This window comes from Camelus dromedarius, chromosome 17 (genome assembly GCF_036321535.1).
Source record: "Camelus dromedarius isolate mCamDro1 chromosome 17, mCamDro1.pat, whole genome shotgun sequence".
NCBI classification, from domain to species: domain Eukaryota; kingdom Metazoa; phylum Chordata; class Mammalia; order Artiodactyla; family Camelidae; genus Camelus; species Camelus dromedarius.
The window spans coordinates 32621393-32646143 of record NC_087452.1 but is presented as its reverse complement, the minus strand read 5'-3'; the positions used below and the strand labels follow the sequence as shown (position 1 = coordinate 32646143).

At 36.7% G+C, this 24751-nt stretch overlaps 1 protein-coding gene across 11 annotated transcripts in view; it reads left to right on the top strand.

Moving 5' to 3' along the window:
- DOCK3 (dedicator of cytokinesis 3) overlaps positions 1-24751 on the top strand; it is a 299439-nt gene that overhangs the window by 171425 nt on the left and 103263 nt on the right. For all 11 annotated transcript variants that reach the window (XM_031470426.2, XM_031470421.2, XM_031470420.2 and 8 more), the window contains exons 10-13: positions 6997-7078; positions 11776-11836; positions 13105-13252; positions 24380-24468. In XM_031470426.2, the coding sequence (XP_031326286.2) occupies positions 6997-7078; positions 11776-11836; positions 13105-13252; positions 24380-24468 (380 nt within the window). The remainder of the gene's footprint in view (positions 1-6996; positions 7079-11775; positions 11837-13104; positions 13253-24379; positions 24469-24751) is intronic.

The window sequence follows — 24751 nt, the reverse complement described above, 5'->3', positions numbered from 1 at the left end:
AAATTTGAAAGCCACAGCACTGATTTACCTTTATGAAACCCATTTATTCCTTTCTGCTCTCTGTGATTTAGAATGAAATGGGAAAACCTGAAGAACTTGAGAAATAAAGCCAAGGATCTAAATTGGAAAATGCGTCTGTGAGGAAATATTATAGATTTCCTAATCTTTTGGGTTTTACAGTGTAGTATGGCCTTGGGGCTACTTGCTGCTTTCAAGCACCTGGGAGGTTATCATGAGAGAGATGCTAAGTAGTTAGCATCCATCTCCATAGAGGACCAAATGAGAAGCATGAAGATTAAATTGAAAGAGTGGGGAGAATTCCTCTGAATTTATTTGAGAAGCGTGCTTATATTTCCAAAGCAGAGTCTTCAGGAAATAGCCTCCTTGAGGATTAGAAACTTTATCTCTGCCTCAGCACCTGGCACAGACTAGCGCCTCATTGTTGGTCACCAAACATTTGCTGTAGGGATGCATGAATTCCCATCAATGGAGAAGTGTATGAAATGCAGTGCCACCCAGGAATTAGAACTCTCATTAAAGCGAGTGATCTTAAAATTAAGACACTATTAGACTTGTCACAGATTCAAATTACGGTTTTCATTTGTAAGAACTTGCTCAATAATATGAAATTAATATAGCCTCATATACTGTTCATGCGTAGCTCATCATAAAGACAAGTAAATATAGAGCAGTTCTCTCATAACATTGCTTATTGAAGAGTAAGAATTTAACCATCTCTTTTTTCTCTTGAAAGAATGGGTTTTCTTATCCAGATAAGAGAAAAACTGACCTGTTGTTCTCATATAGAAATGTGGATATTTGTAAGATCTCTGTAAATAAATTTTACTCTTTTGGCCAGAGTTCCTTTCACACTTTTGGGAAATAGGAGGAGTTACTGTAGCTCTAGTTGGCAAATAGATTTAGTTAGCATTTATCAAACTATATTTGTGCTGACTCCATCTCCTTACCCAAAGGCAGGTTGTGGGGTCGGAAGTCACCTATCCCGTTAAACTTAAACACAGTATTTTAAGCCTCTGAGAAGTCCTGAGGGTAGAAACCTGGCTAACTGTGTTTAATGTAGTATTTCCCAGCAGTGTTGATCACTTCTTTGCAGAACAGCTGTTGCCAAATCAGGAGCCATTGGTTAGATATTTGCCTTTAAATAGTTTGAATGTTAACAGAAAACAGCATTTATTTATCATACCCATTTATAAAGCTAGCAAAACAGGAAGTAATTTGATGTATACCTACAGCCCTTTGAAATGGAAAAGCAGTTATTTTGAGTTTCACAAATTGTAAAGAAGGCCAGATGAAACCAGATGCAGGAAAGGCTCTAGGAAATGTGAAGCTCAGGTGGGCACTGGAAGAACTGCCCAAGAAGAGACAGAAAACATGGATTTTAGTGAGCATCTGGGAGACTCTGACTGCCACAGCATGCTTGATCTCTTGCTCTTTCTCGCTCTGTGCTGACCATCTTATTTGCCCGTATTGGCCCATCCATGTTTCTGCACAGTGCGATGGTGATGCTACCCATCCAGTTTATGGTGACTTTTGTCAGCAAGCTTCCATATACCACACAGCAATTCTTAAGGGAATTTCCACTTTATTTCATTCAACATTTATTGAGCACCTGTCTTAGGTTAGCCTCTTGAAAGTACATGAGATATAGCACTAAGCAAAGGTCCTTGTTATTAAAGAGCTTATTCTCTCATGTAAGAGAAAGATAATAGGTAAAGAAAGAAAATAATTAGTGTGTGCTAAGTACTGTAAAGGAGAGAGAGGATAATGGGGGAGGGGTATTGCTCTTGCTAACATCATCAGAGTTGGCTTCTCTGGGAAACTTGACGTTTGAACTGAGCCACTTGGGCTGAAAGAGTAGCATTCTAGGCAGGAGTAATAGTATGTACAAAGGTCCTAAGGCAAGAGTGAGCTTGACTTGTTCAGGAAACTTACATCTAGGAGACCAGTGTGTGTGTGGAGAGTAATAAGAAAGGCTCTTGTGAGATGGGGCTATAAACATATGCCAAATGTTCCACATAAGGCCTTGCACATCTTAGAGATCTGATTTTTATTTTATCTGAGAGCAAGAGTAAGCCAAGAAAAGGTTTATTGTTGTTGCTTTTGTTTGTTTGTTGCAACAGCTTTAGGAGATAGATTTCACACACTGTAGAATTCATTCATTTAGTGGATACAGTTCAGTGACTTTGTATATTGAAGTTGTGCAAACTTTACCACAGTCAATTTTAGAACATTTTCATCACTCCCAAGAGAAATTCCATACCCTTTAAAAGTTACCCTGTTTCCTCCCAAACCCCTAGCTCTAGAATACCACTAATCTGTTTTCTGTTCCTATAGATTTGCCTGTTTTGGACAGTTCCTAGAAATGAGATCATACACTATGTGGTCTTTTGTGACTGGCTTTTATCACTCAGCATGATGTTTCTGAGGTTCATCTACCTTGTAGCAAGTATCAATACGTCATTCCTTTTTTGACTAAATAATATTCCATTGTATGAATATACTTACCATGTTTTATTTGTCTATTCATTTGTTGATGGATATTTTGATTATTTTTACCTTTTGGCTATTATGAATAGTAGTGCTATGAATGTGCATGTACAAGTGTTTGGGTGGCCATATATTTCCATTTCTCTTTGATATATACTTAGGAGTGGAATTGCTGGATCATATATTAAACTATGTTTAATCTTTTGAGGAATTACCAGATGGTTTTCCAAAGTGGCTGCACCATTTTATATTCCACCAGCAATGTGTGATGGTTCCAATTTCTCTACCTCCTTGCCAACACTTGTTATTATCTGTCTTTTTGATTAAAGTCATTCTAGTAGAAGTGAATCAGTACCTTCATTGTGGTTTTGATTTGCATTTCTCTAATGGTTAACAATGTTGAACAACTTTTCATATCCTTATTGGCCATTTGTTTATCATCTTTGTAGAAATGTCTATTGAAATCCTTTTATTATTGATTTGTAAGAATTCTTTATAAATTCTATATACAAGTCCCTTATCAGGTATATTATTTGAAAATATTTTCTTCCATTCTGTGGATTGCCTTTCCCTTTCTTGATGGTATACATTGAAACACAACAGTTTCTGATTTTGATTTAGTCCAGTTTATCTATTTTTTCTTTCATTGCTTTTGCTTTCAGTATCCTAGTCCTGCCTAAGAAACTATTGCTTAATCCCAGGTCATGAAGATGCATGCTTGTGTTTTCTTTTAAGAGTTGTATAGTTTTCACTCATACATGTACATCTGTAATCCATTTTTAGTTAATTTTTATATATAGTGTGAAATAGAGATTCAGCTTCATTCTTTTGCATGTGAATTTCCAGTTGTCCCATCATCATTTGTTAAAAATACTATTCTTTCCTCCATGAATTGTGTTGATACCCTTGTATAAAAAAAAATCACTTTAACCATATGAAAAGAGATTTTAAGATGGGAAGTGTTATAATTTGATTCACATTTTAAAAGGATAGGTCTTTTGAAGAATGAATTACAGAGAGGCAAAAAGGGAAGTAGAGAGATCAATTGGGAATATGTTATAGTAATCCCAGCTACAGTCCAGTGGTAGCCTAATCTAGTGGTACTAAAGGAGACAGAGAGATTTATAAAGTTTCAAGATTATTCTTTGGAGAAGGAATTGACTCAACTGAATGTCCTTTTTTCCACTCTCCTCTTGTCCACATGACAACCATAACTTCTACTTTTCCTTACTACATTTTCTTTCAGATGGTCTTGAGAATTTTTCCTGATGTTTTTGGTTGTCTTTTTTTCTTTTTTTTTTTAACTTTACCTTTATGTTCTTAGTTCTTGTTTCTCTGATAAGCCTCAACTTCAGATTACTAAAACTACAGGCTTATTTGTATCTATACATACTGTTTCCTCCTTTACTCTCCTGTGTATTCTTGCAGTTCTCTGAGGAGGTAGGAACCTCTTTGGCTTTACCAATTATTTTTTCTCTCTCTGTCTCCAGTATCTCCCCTTCTGCTAGCATTTTTCCGTTGGACTGTAAATGTTCTTAGGTGTAGCCCATCTTTTTTTGAAGTCAAGTTTATTGAATTGTGATTTACATATATATAATAGAATTCACCCGTTTAATGCAGAGTTTAGTGAGTTTTCATAAATCTGTAGTTGGAAAACCACCACCATAGTCAAGAAATGGGCATTTACTACCCCAAGAATTTCCTTTAGGCACCTTAACAATCAGTTCTTGTTCTCCTTCCTCAGTCCTGGCAACTCCTGACCTGATTTCTAGCCCTACAGTGTTACTTTGTATAGAATTTAATGTGAATGGAAACATATAGTAAGTATATGGTCTTCTGTGATTGATTTCTTTCCCTTAGCATAATGCTTTGGAGATTCATGCATATTATTATAAATCTTTGTAGCTTGCTCTTTTTATTGTGAAGTAATATTCCGTTGTATGGATATACCGTTGTGTGGATTATCTGTTCATCTCTGATGAACATTTGGATTCTTTACTGTTTCTGGCTGTTATGAATAAAGCTGCTATAAACATTCACGTACAAGTCTTTGTGTGGACACATGTTTTCATTTCTCCTGAGTAAATAGCTAGGAAGAGAATTATTGGGTCATACAGTAAGTGTATGCTTAACTTTATATAAACTGTCAGGCTGTTTTGCAGAGTACCACTTTGCATTCTCCTCAACAGTTTATGAGAGTTCTAATTGCTCTGCATTCTTGCCAATCCTTGGTAGATTCAATTTTTAATTTTAGCCATTCCAGTAGGTGTGTAGTAATATCTCACTGTGCATTTTAATTTACATTTCTCTAGTTACTAATGATGTTTTCTTGAGCTTACTTGCCATCCCATATAGTCTTTGGAAAAGATCTGTTCAGATTTTTTTGTCCATTTTTTGAGTTGTTACTTATTATTAAGTTCTGAGTTTTTTATATGTTTCCGATACAGTCCCTTCTTAGGTGAGTTTTTGTAAATACTTTCTTCCAGTCTGTAGCTTGTCTTTTCATTTTCTTAGCAGTGTCTTTCAAAGAGAAGATGGTTTTCATTTTGATAAAGTCCAGTTTGTTATTTTGTTGTGATTCACGGTATTTGCTTAATAATCCAAGATCACAAAGATTTTTCTACTGTGTGCTAAATATGGAAATACAAAAGTGAATAAGATACACAGAGGTACTTGTCTCATTTTTCTTGTATGTATTCTTATAGTTTTATACTTTTAGCTTTTATGTTTAGGTCTATGATCAATTCAAGTTAATTTCTTATAGGCAAGGATCAAGATTCATTTTTTTTTTACATGGATTGTTCAGCACCATTTGTTGAGACTACTGTGCTCCCTTACTGAATTTTGATACTTTTATTGAAAATTAATTGAATATGTACATGAGGGTTATCCATCTTTATAAACAGAGACTTCCCTCAACTCAACCTGCCCATTTAACTAAAAGTTCATCACTTTCCCCTCTTCACCTCTTCAAAGAGTCTTCAAAGACTATTTCTGCTTCCTTATTTCTTACTCTACACACTGACCTCTTTCTCTGTCATTCTGCTAAAATGGTTTTTGCCAGGATCACCAATGATCTCTGTCCTAACATCCAGTGGACACTGTTTTGTTGTTGTTTCCGGTGATTCCCAATGACCTTGGGCCTCACTGATTCCTCCTTCCTCTTTCAGACACTTTTTTCCCTTAACTAGTATAGCATCTCACCGTCCTGTTTGTTTTGTTTGTTTGTTTGTTTGTTTTTCTGGCCTTTCTGTTTGTCCCTACATGTCTACTTTGCTAATTCTTTTAACTATTTCTTAAATATCAGTATCCCCCAGGATTCTAACCAAAGCCCTTTTTTCTTCTCATTCTGTGCATATTTCCTGCTGATTCTCATCTAATCCCCTAGCTGAAGAATCTCAAATTTATATCTGACCCAGATCGTTCCTGAGCTTCATTTCTGCACATTTAACTGCCTACCAGGACCATGAGCTCTAGGAAGTAAAGTGCCTTGTATATATTGTTTTCACATTTCTGTTCCCATGTTTAGCACAGAGAATTTAATAACTTTGTTGAGTAAATGAGTACATGAACAAACTAAGCAACCTGTGCAGTTGATATTATAACACATCTTATAATTCTAATGTAATATTTAGTGTTGGCCCTTTTACTGATACCTCATATGTGTAAATAGTACATGACTCTGGGCACAGAAGTAAATTACTTTTAGAATCACATACTTCATCTGTGGCATGGCTCAATTTTCCTGTTATAGTTGGTAGAGATCCTTGGGATAAAGAGATGGGAATAAGATCCTGGGGAGGAACAGGAAGGAGATAAGAGAGCAAGGAGACATTTCTTCAGATGTTGGAAAAGCACTATTTCTAAAGCATTTCAGTCCAATAATTTCCTTTAGGAATTAACCTGCATTGTTTCGGAAATAAAATATTTTAATGGCCCTATTAAATTCTGATTACAGCTTTAGTTATAGTACATTATTTCTTTTTGACTTTTCACCCAATTTTTGTAAGCCCCTGCAACATTTTTTTCTTAGCCCTAAAATGATTCTCAAAAGTTATATAGGAAAATGTAAACTGGATAATGTAAGCTCTTTTGGACCTAGTATGATTGATATTTTTATGATGATCTATTTGTTCACATCAAAGAATGTATGTGCTTCTTATGGGCTTACTATCATACCCAAAGCTTTGAGGGTACTTTGGGAAAATAAAAGATGCAGTCCTCAGTGGTGCCCTCAGGGAACACACACTTTTAGGGAGATAAGAGCCACAACTGGCAGATAAACTACAGCACCTGTTAAGCAGTGTGTAGTCTCTAATGCATGTTGCTTTGCAAGATAGTCTCCTGCCACTAGGCATGTACTTTTGGCCTCGCCTGTCACTTTGAGCTGTTCTGAAGGTGTTTAGGGTTTCTCTATAAATGCCCTTTTTATTTGTTCTGGAGCATGCGGTCCTTTACATTTCTTTGTTTCTCTCTCCTACGTTTCAGTGAGCGGTTTCTGGTGAGACTGAACAAGAATGGTGGGCCAAGGAACCCAGAGAAGATAGAACGAATGTGTGCCCTTTTTACAGTATGTGCAAATTCTCTTTCCCTTCTCTGCTATTGACTCTAACCAGGGTCCTGCTATGTGGATATTGTTGCCCTGGCAACAAGCATTTATTATTATTTCCCCCACATGCTGCGGAGAATAGAACTTGATTTATGTTTCTATCAGGTTTTAATGAAATATTTAAGAAAACTGAAATTAGCTACAGTTATTATTTGAATTTTTTGTTAAAGAAATACAATCAAGTACCTTTTACTGATACGCATTTTAGCTATTTAATATAATAGATACTTACTATCTGAGAAAAGTCTTTCTTACTATTCTTATTGAAGACTATGGGGAATTTCTCTTTGTGTAAGTATAGTTTCTATAAAGGCACCCAGCAGATTTACAGCTTTGCAGAGTTTTAGTGAGTTCATATAAATAGAGACAAACTAGGTAGTCCTCCTCTTTCAAATACCAAACAGAGAGTCTTTTCCTGCCATGATCCATACTTTAGTTTTTTCTGAATAACCATGCTGTGATTCATGGTCTCTGAGATCATGGACTCATGAGCTCAGAGAAGGCTTGGTAACCTGTTTATTGAAAGGTGCTAAGCCTCATAATCCTTGTGTATTCTTTAAGTTGATTCTGATCTACTAAAATTTTTTATCCAGTTACAAAACTTAACTGTTCAGCTTTATTTTTTTGAGTAACTAATTTGCTGAAGAAAACAAGACCGTGTCACAATTTTAAACCAGTTTTGACTATTGTGGATTCTTTGATCTGCTTCAGTGATACTGAGCTACATCAAAACCTCTTGAGTGCAGGGAGATGTGATGGTGTCACAGTGCCACTGCTCTTGTGTGTGATTGATGGATGACAGTCAGGTGTTTCAAAGCTTGTGGTGTGCCTCTTAAACATAAATGGGACTTACCTAGGGCTGTGATGTGTAACTTTCTCTAAGAGATAAAATTGGATTTGTTTTCTTGACTTTTTTGTTCATTTACTACAACTTTATCTATCAAAACCTCGAATGATGTTACTGCAGAATCAGAAGCCAGTTTTACAGGGATAACTTTTATTGAAAGCTTTCAAAGCTTAGGAGATAATTCAGGAAGAAAAAGCAGGAAAAGCAGATCCATGAAGGTGGCTAAGGGAGTTGAGATGGTTTAGTCTGGAAAGATCAGTACTCTTCAGTAGGAGAAGAACGAGGGAAAGAATCCACATTGCAGTTGATGGGATTTAGGTTAGAATTTTAGGAGAGAGCCTCTGAAGTAAGAGTGACTAAACACTGACATGGTTCTCTGGGGGCACCTTTCTGAAACAGTATTAGAGTGAGATGAGATACCCATTTGTCTAGAATGTCTCAGTGACCTTAAGAGATTTTTCTAGATCCTGGATCTCGATATTATTTGGCTAAAGCAGCAAAAGAAATCTTTGATTCCTTGTTCTTTGGCATTTTGGGAACAGAGCTGTGTGTGTGTACTGTCCTTGAAGATGATGAGTGCAGTCCTTGTCTCTTGAAAAATGAACTTAATTATGACGGTATTTGAATGTAATTACAGTAAATCAAAATTTTCACTTAGCAGCATTTTAATTATCTGTATGAGCCCAGAGGCCTAAGCTGTAGCTCCAGCTTTATAAATCAGAGATGCACATAATACTTACGATGTGCGGTTACTCTGCCACAACGGGAAGGCACAAGACTGCTAAAAATACCCACTTTTATAATTCTCTTTGCAGTACAGTCCTGGATTTTTTTTTAAAAAAAGATTCCAAAAATGATGTGAGAAATTTTTTCAAAGCACACAGGATTTTTGAACAAGATGGTGCTAGCCAGGATTTTCATGTTTTACTTTAAGCCATATGAAGTAATAATTTTGATAGAACCTGTTTTCTAATTATCTGAGACTTGAATTCCTCTTGTGAGCCAAAGGCATTCTCCAGATTGGCTATGTGTTACAGAGAAAATGACAGTTGTGGTCAGTGCCACCTGTTAGCTTACCTTAGCATCAAAAAAAGGGAACCATACAAGCAGAGCAGTTCTGCAAGGTTACTCAAGCTGACTTCGGAGCCACATTACAGATGGTCACATTATCCATGCACAGTCCTGTTCTTGGTAAAGCCTGTTTTTTTCTGACCATATTAGATTTCAGAGCTTCCTGTGCAGGAAGAATTTTATCCAAGAAGAGGTGTTTCACATTTACGTGAATGTCTAAATCAGTGAGGATTCTGATGACTTTCATGATTGACAGTGGCTGTGTGTATGAGCATGAGAGAGCACGTCTGTATATTTACTCTTTACTACATATCCAGTGCCTCACACAGTGCCTGGCAAGTACTAAGGTCTCAATAATGATTTGTTACATAAATAAATGAATATATGTTTATTTTCTGTTATAATTGAGTGACCAACTCAGAAAATGAACTTGTATTGTTTTGCATAAACTAGTTGACATTGTATTTTTTACATTTATTTGCATTCTTTCACATTTCAAAATAGAATTTTAGGTAGTGATTTCTTGAGATTAAGAATGAACTTGGTTATTGTGTAGCAACATCATTTATTAAAATATTATGTTCTTTTCTGCAGCATGAGAATGAATAAATTGGCTGTGTTTTGTATTTGTAAATCCCATTATCTCTACAGGAAAAGGATATGGTCCAGGCACAAGGAAGTGCATTGACTTTTCCATGTTTTAAATGAAACATTAGTAACTGAGCCAAGATGCTGATCCCTGAGTTACTGCCCTCTCTACCCACCAGCTTGGGAATCAGCTTCCTAGTTATATAGGATGGAAGGGTATTACCCAGTGAGTAAATCTAAATTCAAACCCTGCTCACCAGATGAATGGTAGATGAGTCACCTCTCTTCCCTTCTTAGTTTTACAGGTTTTGTGACATAGATAGCCACACTTGGTACTTAGAGAGTGTATGTTTTGTAACTCTGTGGTAACTGTGTTTAACCATGTACTTATATTTAATAAGATAGCTTTTACATGGACCTCTGACATTGAAATTATGTAGAACTCACAAATAATAATTTTACTTAAATGATTTTCTTGTACTGATTATTATCATCTTATTTTTATTGACCTCAAATAAATACCACAGAGAGTTCTGGGTACCATGTACAACATGGTCAGAAAGAGCCCCTGCCTATCCACTTAGAAAATACCGTAAGTTATATTTAAGGCTTCTTCCTTTTAGTCACTTGAACAGAGCCAAGGGAGAGGTCCCATGCTCTTGTATATAACCCATATGGTTAGTGTTTGGTCATCTTTGGTAACTGGCTTGAATTATTTAGGTATATGGGAATTTATAATTATACTAATCATTTGATAGTTTGGATTAACACAATTCAAGCTATGTAGAAGGAACCATTTCACTTTGAAATGTGCCAAACATTTATATATCCTTCAGTAATAGACATGTTTCAATCCCCAAAATTACATTAAAATGGTAATCTGGTTTTAAATTTGTTTGTATTTTAGTAGCCATCTTAATGTGTCAAAATACAGTGGTGTTTTGAGGATATCATTTTAAATGAAAGGAAATAGTGAAATAGAGCCTGAAACATCTTTTTTCAATATCAAAAGACAACTTTCATGTAAAAATATACTGTTTTGATTCCAGAGATACCAATTTATGTTGAATTATTTTGTAACCTATTTCATTATCAGCATAGTTCATTATTCCATCAAGAATTCGGCAAGATATTATAACCATCTAGAATCTAAAAGCTTCAATTTCCCCATTACACATTATTTTTTAATGTCTCCTTTTCTTTCATATACCTAGGACCAAGGAATCTTTTCCTAGAAGCAAAAGGGAAATCACAGGAACCTGTCCCTTTAAGGGCAGAGGTTACTATATCAGTCATCATTAATTCATAACAATGGCTGAGAGTGAGCAGCAAGCTGATGACCTGGTAAAAAGTCTGAAACAGAATATATGTTAAAGGGAGTTTTATTATTTCATGTATAACATGTTAAACAAAGTTTAAATATATACTCAAACATTTTATTTCAAAATGTGTTCTAAACATAAATAACTCAATATGTAAAATTATTTTCATAAGTCTAGTTTTAAAAGCTGCTGATTCTGGATCAGATTTGTTTACTTAAAGAAGGCCCTTAAAGTTTTCCAGATAGTTATTTTTAGCTTTATACTTTAGTACAAATGATACATATCCGAATTTAAAAGTGGGAGATCAAATTATTGAGGTTTCACTAAAATCAAGTTAATCTCTTTTCAAGGGAACATATCTAGTGTATAATAATCTTTTGTGGACAACAGAATAAATGTAAAATTAGTAGAAAATAAAACTTTCAGAAATTCAGTCATTAAAGAACTCTTTAATGTTTTCCCATTTTTTTCTGTAGTAAAAACTTCTTTTATTACAAAATGTTTTTGTGTGATGTTAGAATAAACATGGATAAGGCAATATCATGACAATTTCTAATGTGGGAAGTTTCGTAGCTATTTGTTAGGTGGTCTAAATAAAAGCTGGAAAAAATTGTCAGTAAAATAAACTTTCAAAGACATATAAGATATCCAAACTTTTACTGCAGGAATCTTATAAACACTAAACTGCTATATGCCTTAATCCCCTTCCCAGACCTTTAACATATGCTAAAAAGCGACGAAAGCAAACCATTGTGAGGCTCGAAATGGAATTTTAATTGTTTTCTGCGTATTTAGTGCCTTAATTTACTTACTTTTTTCTCTTTTCTTAGGATCTGAGCAGCAAAGATATGAAGAGAGATTTATATATAGTTGCCCATGTGATACGCATAGGTACGGTCCACTTTATCCATTCACATGACTAAGACCAGCCCAGCTTGAGATGAGTATCTACTGTGTATGCCCTTTGTCGTCTCCCTCACTCTTACCTGTTACTTCAGGACTCAGCGTTAGCATCCAGCTGGTATCAGAGCTCTACCTTAAGTTCATCTGCTGTAGTAGCCGAGTTTGATATAAATGAATTCATTTTTTTCTCACTTGAAATTTTCTGCTTCGTATTTGTTTTTGGACCCATACTCTTTATTTCAAGTGGTCTGCTTTTTGACATTCTCTCCATCTAATGCCCTGTCTCTGTGCTAGCCCTCTGCCTCAGAGATCTTATAACAAGTTTCTCGGGTTGCCAGCTCAATAGTGAATGGCCTTTGCTATGTTTTGTATCCAAAAGTATGTATCTATGCTATTTTCCACAAAATTAGAGTTTCTGTCATTACTGCAGTAGATGGATGGTATCTCACTTCTCCCCCACCCAAGATGAAAAAAAGGTGATTTTTTACTACCTGTGGTCCATTTGTCCAGTCTTATTTCAAGTTTCTGACATAATTTGGGGGCCTGAGACTAACCAAGTCTTCCTTAATAGATTTGGGTTCTGCCGTGTCTTGGACATTTTTGTCAAAGAGTATTTTTAATCCTTTGCCAACCAAACAATTTTGCTGTACTTTTCTTTTTTGTTTTGCCACACTTAATAAAGCATTTGTTGAGGTTCCAGTCTTGCATTTGCAAGTCTTCTTGCAGTTGTAGGCACGGCCTTGGTAAGCAGCTCAGAGAAGCTCCCATCCACTTTATGAGACTATTCTCACTCCCACAGTGGTTTGGGAGCAGCTTTGACAGCAGAATTTGGTTAGAAGAATAGCACGTTGCCCTCCTTATCTGTGTATATATGGTTTTTACCTGGCAGCTAAAATACTAAACTGTGTATCTTTAATACGTCTAAGAAGTTTATATCTATTAGCACACTGGTTTTTCTAAGAAATTCATGAAACCACTGTTTTATTCTCATATGATGAATAAATGGACTGTTGGTGTTGAGGTGGGTGGTGAGATTAATTGAATGTGGTGCAAGGGAAGAGCCCTGGCCAGAGGCTTGTTTGGCATTCCTCCACATAAATATCCTTGCATCTTTAGGTGGCTTTCTTTGTCTTTAGTCTCCAATTCAGAGGATCTCTAAAGTGCCTCTAGCTCTGGCATCCTTGCATGGCAATTCAGTGATGCTGTAGAGGAGCATGGAGTTCTTGGTCTGACTGGTGTTTTCTGCTGTGCTCCAGGCCGGATGCTCCTGAATGACTCCAAGAAGGGCCCTGCTCACCTGCACTACCGGCGACCATATGGCTGTGCGGTCCTAAGCATCCTGGATGTCCTGCAGTCGCTCACAGAATTAAAGGAAGAAAAAGATTTTGTTCTTAAGGTTTACACGTGAGTAATAGACATCAGAAATATTATCTGCAACATAAGACATCCCCAGCACTGCCCTTAAGAGTAGCATTTCTTGAGCTTTGCAGGGCAAAGAATCATCAGGATATGTAGGATAGGGAATTTTTTGAAAATGCAAAGATTTCCATCTAAGGTTTGGGGTGGGGCCCAGGCAATTGTGTTTTTAATAAACTTGCCAGGTGATTCTGAAGCCTCTGAACTTGGAACTTTCTATTCCAAAGTAAAAGTCTGGTAGTACACATTTCCTCTTCTATGTAAGACTAACCGACCTTATTTAAAGGAAAGCCAAAAATCTCGTTTCTCATGTGTCTTGGATATAAAAGAGTCATCTGTGTCTAATACTTGCCCACCAGCTATTGTAACTGAGCTGGCTACTGAAGTAGATTACTTCAAAGAATGATCATGAGTCAGGTTGTCCTGTCTTTGTAAAAAAGTCAGTTTTTCTGAGATGCTGAGGTTTCACTCTTGATTTCTGCCACCACAGATCTATAAGTCACATCTAGCTAAGCATGGCATTATTTTCAGTGTTCATTAGCCAGGGGATCTGCAGTGTGTATCCTCCTGACTCTTGTTAAGCACTAGAAGAAAACACAAAAAAGAAACAGAATCCAAGTATATTATCTGTCTTTGCTTATAGAGACTTAGGCATGAATCATAGCACTGAAAACATGCTCAGTGGTGAGTTTAGTGAGTTTTTAAAGCAAGTATATTTCTAATTGTGAGAATTTTTTAAAAAACATCTGTCCTCTTTTGGTTTTAACTCAATATTGGTTTTGCAAATTAAATCTAACACCGTCAATCACCAGGTTAATATATCTTCACCATAGTATTTGTGGGTATTTTTCTCTATTATCTGTTCTGTCTGATTCAGTCATCACGTGAACTAAATTCACAACTGTGCTTAATTTGGTCTTTGTATAATCAACCACATTTCATTAATTTCAAAATAAAAGCCCAAATCGCCGTATTAACCTGTTTTGCCTTAAACTCTGTTTTGTTCAGAGTTGTGTACTTGATGGGAGGAGGATCTTCCTTTGGAACAATAACTTACAGAGGAAATCTGGGTGGATTTTCTCTTCCTTTGATGCATCAGTCACAGACTCTTTCCGTACACCGGATCTCTTCAGTGATGGGTGTTGGGACCTGCTTCTTGATACAACTTCCTCCCTTTGAAAAGGACTAAACAGAAATTGAGGATCATCATCATTATCATCTTACTCCACTCTATTCTTAACAAGGGCAGGGGCTTTATACAGTACTCCAGAATTGCATCTCTTTGCATATATCAGCTGTTCCTTGCTTCAGTGCAACTTCTTGCAGATAGGGGCTTGCACAGCATCCCTCTTGAAATCATGCTGTCAAGCTTAACTGGCCTAATTGCTTCTAAAACAACAGCTTTCAGTACCAACATGTCACTCCGTAAGAAGTGGGATTCATGTGTAGCATTTTCTTAGCTTCTTCCTCTGAGCTGTGTCTAATGTATCAGTTCTAAAAAGCCAGAGAAAGTTGTTTTTATAGAGAAGAAAGTTTAAAAAAAATTTTGAAGGACTAACAGAGTTAAAATGTAGGATAATTTTTCCACTTGACAATACTAACAGACTTTCACAGAGACTTCCAACTGCATGTTTGTGAAATTGATTTTGTGTATTGTATGGAATTTCTCTATGATTAGTATTTTAAATCCACATTAGCACAGTGAATCCAGCCCTCAGGGGAAGTAATAGTTTCCAGTAAGTTTAAGGGGACATGTTTGATTGAATTGGAAGCTTTAAAGGTTTACTAATTGCTGCTGAAAGTGCTTTAACCTCTGCTAGGACAGAATTTTGAAATCTTTTGTATAGTTTTAATCAATGAACTGGCAAAATATCTCATTAGTTATTGACATTCTCATCATTTCTTTCATTATTTAGAGTCAGTCTCAAGCCTCAGGCCCCTGTATGTCTTTTGCCATGATCACTTCTCTGGCTTTATAGACATTTAATATCATGTATTGGGAAGGCACCACATCCTTTTAAGAAAATCGCAGCAGGAAGCTGAGGCATAAAAATTATGTTCCTTTTTAATGAGCCAGAAGCCTTAAAAATCACAAATAAATAACCACTATATGAAGTTCATCCTGATGTAGATATCTTATATTTCCTCTTGGCCAGAGGGACAAGGGTCACAAGCAGGTGCAAGGTTTGCTGAACCTGGAGCCTAGAACATGAAAGGACAGGAATGCCAAGAAGCTAAAGCCAGCCTTGGGGTGGGGTGGGGGGTGTCCATAAATAATTCATGTGACCAAATATAAGATGCCTCTGAATATGTGATGACCACTGTCCAACTTAGAATGAAACAAGTCCAAACAAACATTTTTAGGCCAACCTAGTGATACAGGTAACTACTTAGAATATTAAATTTATCACTTTAGTTATATTTTAAATTATGTAGACTGTGTATTACACTTTATGAACTTAATCATATGTTATGTAAAATTGAGAAGTATTGCTTATTCCCCACTCTCGGATATTATAGGAAGATTTCATTCAAATTCTTTATGTGCAGTCATGCCATCAGGTCTTTGTCATCATTAGAACCATTTTCTGAGTCATCTGACAACAGTTTTCCAAGGTACATTATTTTCAGTTTCGTCAAGTTGATTTTGGTACATTGCTCCTTGATGATGCTTTCACTGGAAATTCATCATGAGGCCCAATTACATATTTGCTGAACAGTTGGACACTTGATGTTTCTTTGTTTTCATTTGTCCTGTAGTCCCATGTATGTGACTTTAATGATACAGCTACTGTGATGCTTTTAAGGTGAGTTTTACAGTAATATCCAACACTTCAATTTGGAGGTTACACCCAAGGATAATTACTAAATCTGTGTAGTTTTGCTCTTTAAAAACTTTTTTAACCAATTCTGTCAGGTAAACTTTATAAGCCTCTAAAACTTGCATTGATTGAACTTATTTGAGGAAAATGTAACTTACCCAAACAATGCTGTGATATTCGAAATAAAGGGATTCAGCAAAACAGCATGGTACTGGCACAATAACAGACATGTAGATCAGTGGAACAGAATAGAGAGCCCAGAAATAAACCCACAGACTTATGGTCAATTATTTTTGACAAAGGAGGCAAGAATAAACAATAGAGAAAAGAGAGTCTCTTCGGCAAGTTGTGTTGGGAAAACTGGACAACCACATGTAAATCAATGAGGTTAGAACACTCCTTCACACCATACACAAAAATAAACTCAAAACTGTTTAAAGACTTGTAAGACCAGACACTATAAACCTTCTAGAAGAAAACATAGGCAAGACATTTTCTGACAGAAATCTTAGCAGTGTTTTCCTAGGGCAGTCTACCAAGGCAATAGAAATAAAAGCAAAAATAAACAAATGGGACCTAATTAAATTTATAAGATTTTGCACAGCAAAGGAAACCATAGCAAAACAAAACAACTATCTACGGAATGGGAGAAAGTATTGGCAAAAGATGTGACTTACAGAGGCTTAATTTCCAAAATATATAAACACTCTTACAACTTAATAACAAAAAAACAAACAACCCAATCCCAAAATGGTCAGAAGACCTAAACAAGCAATTCTCCAATGAAGACATACAAATGGCCAGTAGGCACATGAAAAAATGCCCAATGTCATTAATTATCAGAGAAATGCAAATTAAAACTACAGTGAGGTATCACCTCACACCAGTCAGAATGGCCATCATTAAAAAGTTTACAATGCTGGAGAGGGTGTGGAGAAAAGGGAACCATCCTACACTGTTGGTGGGAATGTAGTTTGGTACAGCCATTGTGGAAAACAGTATGGAGATTCTCCAAAAAACTAAAAATAGACTTACCATATGATCCAGCAATCCCACTCCTGGGCATATATCTAGAGGGAACTCTAATTCGAAAAGATACATGCACCCCAATGTTTATAGCAGCACTATTTACAATAGCCAAGACATGGAAACCTAAATATCCATCTGCAGAAGGATAAAGAAGTTGTATATTTATACAATGGAATACTACTCGACCATAAAAAACAATAAAATAATGCCATGTGCAGCAACATGGATGGACCTGGAGATCATCCTTCTAAGTTAAGTAAGCCAGAAAAAGAAAGAAAAATACCATATGATATCTCTCATATGTGGAATATGAAAAAAGAAGACACTAATGAACTTACCTACAGAACAGAAACAGATTCACAGACTTAGGAAACAATCTTATGGCTACCAGGGGGAAAAGGGGTGGTAAGGGATAAATTGGGAATTCAAGATTTGCAAATATTAACTAGTATATATAAAATAGATACACAACAAGTTCATACTGGATAGCACAGGGAGCTATATTCAATATCTTGTAGTAACCTATAATGAAAAAGAATATGAAAACAAATATATGTGTGTATATGTATGACTGAAACATTATGCTGTACACCAGAAATTGACATTGAAAACTAACTAGACTTCAATAAATAAATCAATAAATAAAATTAATCTTTCATTTAATCTGTAATGATTCAAAAACAGCAATAACAAAAAGTATTAGAAATAGAAGTCATATCACAGGCTTTATAGAACATGTTATTTTTAAAGTATCTATTCTTCTTTATGGTCAGCATTTAGTTTCTATTGCTGTTGGGTTATTATACCTTTTAGTAACCAATGTTAATAAGGGTACAAATCAGATTTAAAGGCTCCATTGATATTTTTATTAGTAAAGATTTAGACATTTCACATTTCTGTCCTAAAGGAAACTCTAATATAAATAAATGCAGTAGGTATAATCATTCATCACAAAGGTGCATGTAAGAATATAGACCATACAATACAAAAGCTGCTATAAAAGTGCATTTTAAAAATCATAAAGCGTAGCACAAAGGACAGTAGAAAGCCTGTATCAGTTATAATGAGAAATATAGTTGAGATGAAAAAAAATCCCATTAGGTAAAAATTTCCAAAATAGAGGCAAAAACCAAAATTCACCTATATATTAATAAGTGACTTAGAAGTATAATAAGACACAAAAAATTAAGAATAAACAGGCTAAGTATAATAATTAAATACAAACAAAATGAAAACAAATGTCAAAATAATGGTGAAAAATAAACTGTAAGATGAAAGGTGTGAAATGAGTATACTGTATAAGAAGTATCAGGGATTGACAGGAAAAAAAATACATGCACACTGTAAAGTTAAATTTGTTTTCCTGTTTCATCCTCCAGGAACACATGTTCTCATGGGAAGCAGAGGGGCCCAGATAGGCACAGATATAACACGTCACAGCCTCACTCCCTCCCTCAACCCCACAAGCCATAGCAGAACCTGTGCCTGATACTTGGTCTCTGCAGAGTAGAGGGTGAATACACTGCTACCCTTAAATTTAGGTCCACACCCCATTCTGGAGATAATTTCCTAAGAGTTCATGTTCTTAAGTTAAAGAAGTGTTGACCAGACTTACTTTTAACATACCTACCTTCTCAGCTGGAGAAAGAAAGCAGAGTGAGAAGCCCAGGTGTCCTTGCCAACATCTGTGCCTCCAACTCACCAGTGTTCCAGAAAGCTCTTTTTCCCCTCCACAGGGATAGAAAGAGCACTTTATACCAATACAAGGTGGAATTTATAGTGAAGATCTGATTGTTGTGACCTTTGCATGTAATAATGAGTCAAAATTATTGTATCCAGTTTATTAGAAATACAACATAAAAGAACAATAAAAGCAAGAGATTTTAATATGCCTCTTGATAGGTAAGGCAAAAATTAAGGATGGAGATAAATATCTAAATCACATAAATAAATCTGACTTAGGAGAGAATCTGAATAAGGTTGGTGTGACAGGTAATAACAGCATCATTGAGCATTCACCGTGGGCTGTTATTACCTCTTTTGTTTACAGATGGGGAAACAGGACACAGAGTGGTGAGGCACATGCCTGAGCAGCCTTGTTAAGCGGCTCTTAGCCACTTGCTCTCCTACCTCTAAATAGGGTGAGCATAATTTATCATCTAAATCAGGAAGCTCTCATCAAACGGGGTGCTGTTGATGCCATGACAATAAATGTGACTGGAGTATCCCAGTCACCAGGCTTTAGGTATGGTCCTTCCAGCTCTAAAAAAAAATTTTGCCCAACAAACAGAATACAACTTTTCCAGTGCCCACGGAACATTTACAAAAATTATTCATAGAAAAAATTTCCATAAATTCCACAAAGTACAAGCCACACTCTGATCACAGTGCGATTAGCGTATTAGTCATCCAGAAGGGAAAAACCTTGCAATCATCCTGATATTAAAAAAGATACAAGACAAACGTCAACTTTCATTCCCAATTATTTAGCAATTTTAGCTTAGTAAACTAAGAATAAAAATGCCACTTGTTGCAGTTCACGGAGGCTAATGGATATCGGTAGATCGGTTCCAAGATTGGAATATTGAATATAGATTAAAAATGGATGTACCAGTGTAGAGTCACACAGGTATAAATTTGTGGTGTGTGTACATAATGTGTGTGTGTGTGTGTATGATATATTATATATGCAGTATAGACAAATGTGACACCTTTATTAGCAACAAAACTTAAATTTGAGATCATAGTTTACATATGTGAGCCACATTCATTTCCTATGGCTGCTGTGACAAATTACCACAAATTGGGTGGTTTAAAACAATAGAAATTTACTCTCACAGTCTGGAGTCCAGAAGTCCAAAATCAGTATGCCAGCAGGACAACACTCCTTCATGAGGCTTTAGACTAAAATGTGTTCTTTGCATCTTCCAGCTTCTGGAGGCCATCAGCATGCCTTGACTTGGGCCTTCATCACTCCAGTCTCTGTTAGTGTGGTCACATTGCTGCTTTCTCCTGCCTGTATCTTTTCTTGTGTCTATCTTAAATCTGTTACTGAACCTGGGCTTGCCCAGATAATCCAGGGTGATCTCATTTTAAGATCCTCAATTTAATTACGTCTGCAAAGACACTTTTTACAAATAAGGAAACATTCACAGGTTCCAGGGATTAGGATGTGGACATATCTTTTTAGGGCCTACTATTCAACCCACTCTAACTTGTGAATAACATTAACCATGAATTAGAAAGACTTTTAAAGTCTGGCAATGCAGAGATTGTGTGCTTTCTGAAAACAGGTTGGTCCCAAAAGAGGGAAGAGGCAGAACTGAGACGTTCATGTTAGGTCCTTCTAGAAGCACTGGCCAAAGAAGTCACTCCTTCTCCCAGGAAAGTGATGGGTGAGGTAGAAGTGTTACTCATGGAAGCCTTTAACCATCTAGAAAGAGGAGTAAAAGTAAATATTCCTGCTAACACACTATAATTATATTTATATATATGCTATTTGTCTTCCTTTTAAATTGACTGTATTAAAATAAACATGTATAAGTTATAAATTTTTCAGAAATGAAAAGGCAGTTAGTTTCTCATGGCCCATGAAAGACCATCCAGAATGAAAGATTAGTTGATCTGTGTCAACTTGGTCTTAGAGACTCTGTTCAACTGGGCCACTTTTATAGAAATGTATGCTATTTTTCTTCATCCTTCTCAGTGCTTCTCTCTTCTTTTACACTACAAGTGAGGATGGCATAAACCAGTTGTCAGCATCAGTAGTGTTCCTAAATATGTAGATTGTTGCCTATTTTCTAGATTATTAGGACTTTCAGTCAAATAAAGGGAACATAAATCAGGTCATGCCCCAGGAAAAAGAATTTTAATATGAATTATTTGCACTAAATTAAGTTTTAAGCTGTGGTCAAAACTGAATACGTGCATGCAGTTAGGTGAAGTTAGACAGAATGGGAATGCTGACTGACATCAGGGAGACAAGTACCCTGCAGCCTGATTAGGAGTCAGGCTTTCAGGGTCACAGTACTCTGCAGCTTCTTCCTCTCTGGCCACCCATCCCGGCCCTGCTTTGGGGACCAGACAGACCTATGTTTAGACTACAGCTTCACCGCACTCTCCTCATGTGTAAAATGAACATGATAATTCCTGTCTTACAGAATTATGAGAATTAAGTGAAATAAAATATGGGAAAATACCCCAATCATATCCTGCCTATAGTAGGCATTCTTCTAAAAATGCAAACTTAAAGATCGTACAAATAACCGTTTAAAATTTCTTGAATACTCTCTTGTGTTGCCCACCTTGGAGAAAGATGAGAAGAAAGTTGGGTGAATACCTACAAGAAACACAGAAATCAAGAAGATAAGGAGGTAGTAGGGAAATGGGGCACAGTAACCTGTGCTCTAGCACATGAGTAAATGAGAAGAGTATTCTGAACCCTCTTTGTTGAGCAGAACCTGCACACCTGCTCTGATGCTTTAGAATGCTTAGAGAGCCCATGTAGAAAACCAAAAATCTCTCATCCTTCTATGTTATTCATTGAGTAAAATCCCTGGACATGCAGTGGTTGAAGTACTACTTCATTGCCTGTGCTGGTTGTCTCCTCTGTGGGGAAAGTGCCACAGAGACACACAGACCTCTTTCAGGTGACAATCCCTCATGCATCTTATGATTGAGGAAAAACTATCAAAATCAGTAATCATGCTCTAAATATTAATTTGATTGAATATAACATCATCATGCCTCATTATAATCACAACTCACTTGGTTAATAAATGCTTACATTTATAATTTGTCCTTACAAAATATCCTAGTGATTGGTTAAAATATGCTGATAATACTACATCCACTCAGTTTCAGATGATTTGAGTAGCTCCCTTGCATTCTGGAAAGGGAAATAATTGAAAAGCCAGTGTGGAGGTAGGTGATGATTACTCTGGTCCAAAAGAGAGGTGATAATGGCTGGACCAAGACCATGAAGAGGAGAGGTCAGATGTAATAGATTTTAAGATAGCAAAATCTACAGGACATGATGACAGCTGGAAGAGTTCTGGTTTAGTGAACTAGCAGGTCCCACTCAGTGAGAGGGAGACTCTGGGAGCAGACAGATGGGGAAGAAATGACAAACTCTTGTGTGGCCATGCAGGTCGGGAGCTTAGGGGTGATTCTTGACTGGAGATACTGCTTTGGGGCTTGGCAGCTTTTGGTGGTGGTTGAAACTATGGGAGCAGGTGAGATTGCCCAGAAAGCTTAAAAGATAAGAAGGAAATAGGCTGAAGGCAGATCTGTGAAGACCACTGGTAGTTAAGGGGTGTGCAGAAGGAGAGGCGCACCAGGGACAAGCCATCATGTGTCTGGCATCTGAATTGTGTGTGTTGGGTGGAAGGGTACATGTCGGTGAAATAATGCATGTTGTCACTGTTGATGTGGTTAATAAAGCACCAGCTGCATTATACTGCCAAAGAAACAGTGAGTGTTTTATTGGAGAAATACTAAAAATTATACCCCTATTGGAAGGAAGGAGTTAATTTTCAAGATTCTTCTGTTATTTATTTCTGTTTGTTTGTTTATAAGGATTTGAGATGGAACAGCGTGTTACTTTGATATATTTATATATTGCAATATAATTGCCAATCAGGCAATATTTATCACATTGCACCACTATAGTACAATACTATTGTCTGTGTTCATTATACCTGTGCATTAGTCAAGACTCTTCTTTTAATGTGAGGAGGGAGTATGCTATTTATGACAAACTGTAGTCAGATTTCTGTTAAACATGGTAACTACTGATTTTGTAAACCTAGAAAGTGACGAAAGTCTGACAGCAAGACAAGTCTTTGACTCCTCACTAGCAGGCACTTCTCTGATGCATTGACTGGTTGGAGGAGATGAGACAGTGTGCATGTCAGACAGGAAGGGCTGGATGTGCAGCTGCCAGCACCTCTCACTTTTGGTTTCCAACTGAGTTGCTAAATCACAAATGATCATTTTAAAGAACACTCTCTACCCTCCTTTGCTTGGAAGGAATTTTGCAAGCAGAAATGTTCCTCAAAGCTCTGGACTGTGAGAGCTTGTCTTTGACAGTGATAACATCTCTGAGTAAATGAGGCTTATCTATACTGACTGTGGAGTCTGAAGAGCCACTGATTGAATAACAAAATTAATCTAGTGACCAACCTCCTTTATCTCTGAATGGCCTCTACACAAACCATTTTATTTAGAAACCTGTTGTGCTTCACACTGCTGGATGTTATGTGATATAACTCCTGCTGGGATTCCTCCTTGGAAGTGGCTGTGCTGGACTGCATACTTCTAGTAACCATGGAGAGATCCTGTGGGTTTTTCTTTGTGCATGGGTTCTGTTTTCTAGGGTCAGTGAGTCCTCTTTATCCAACAGGGGAAGTGGGGAAGGGCCAAGGCTATGGAGACTCATGGTGTCACATGGAATTTTCAGGAAATGACCCTTATCTCATTGGAGTTTCATCAAGGGGTCTACATTAGGATAAGGAATTATTTCCTAGTCTCTGTTCCTAAGGTCTACCAAGGGGTTGTGTGGCTGCAGTGTTCTTGGAATTGTCCTTTAGAGGAGAGGACTCTAAATGTCAGAAATTAACAGAGGTTCAGTGTTGTTCCTCCATTCTCTCTTTTGTTCTAATCCCAAAGTCCCTAGGAAAGAACTTTAGTGTTACGTATTTAGTCATCCAGCCTTCTCTGCTAAGCCTTCTTCTGACTACAGAGGATTTCACAATGAACCAAATTCACTACTCTCCCAAACTTTTCTTTTTATCTTGGTCTGGCTGAAATACAGCCACAAGCAAATATCCATATTGCTCTGAGCTTAGCAGGATTTTCTTTGGGGACATTATAATGACAGTTGAATGACAGTATAAAGCCAATGCAAGGCATGGAAGTTTCTAAGCAGCAGTACTTGTCAAGAGGAACTATTTTTTTCTCCATCAGGAACTTTCCTCTAGTGCCTGGTTGTATGTGTGTGTGTAAGGGACTGAAAAAGAAAAATCTTATCACAAGGGAGAGTGCTACTTTAGTGCTATTTTTGCCACTTAAGAACATTTGCAGAGATTCATTTTAGAGTTTCTACTCTTTCCCCAAATGTGAATCTTCTGTGTGCCTTAACAGAAAATGAGCCTTGTCTAATTTAGTAAAATATACTGAATATACACTTTAGTTTCCCTTCAGACTTTGTGTTACACATTGAATGTCAGACCAGATGTGTATGACGCCTGTCCTTCTGTTGCAGGTGCAACAACGAGAGTGAGTGGTCCCAGATCCACGAGAATATCATCCGCAAGTCCAGTGCCAAGTACTCTGCCCCCAGTGCCAGTCACGGTAATGTACTTCTCCAGCTAGAAGACTGTGTGTTGCATTTGCAGTCACTGATCATACACACCTCAGTTGATTTGTGCTGATCTGTTGCCATATGTAAAGTTCAGTTCCCTACAGACATTTATTCTCCTGCCCAAGCAACTTCTATTTCTTTTTGTGATAATTTGAGACCTTCCCCAGTTACTTCTGACCAAGGTACATTTTCTTTTCTTTCTACTGTGGATTCCATTTGCTTTGAAAGGTAACTTGAGTTCCTGGTTGAATTCAGAGCGAAAGGAGGTGTTGC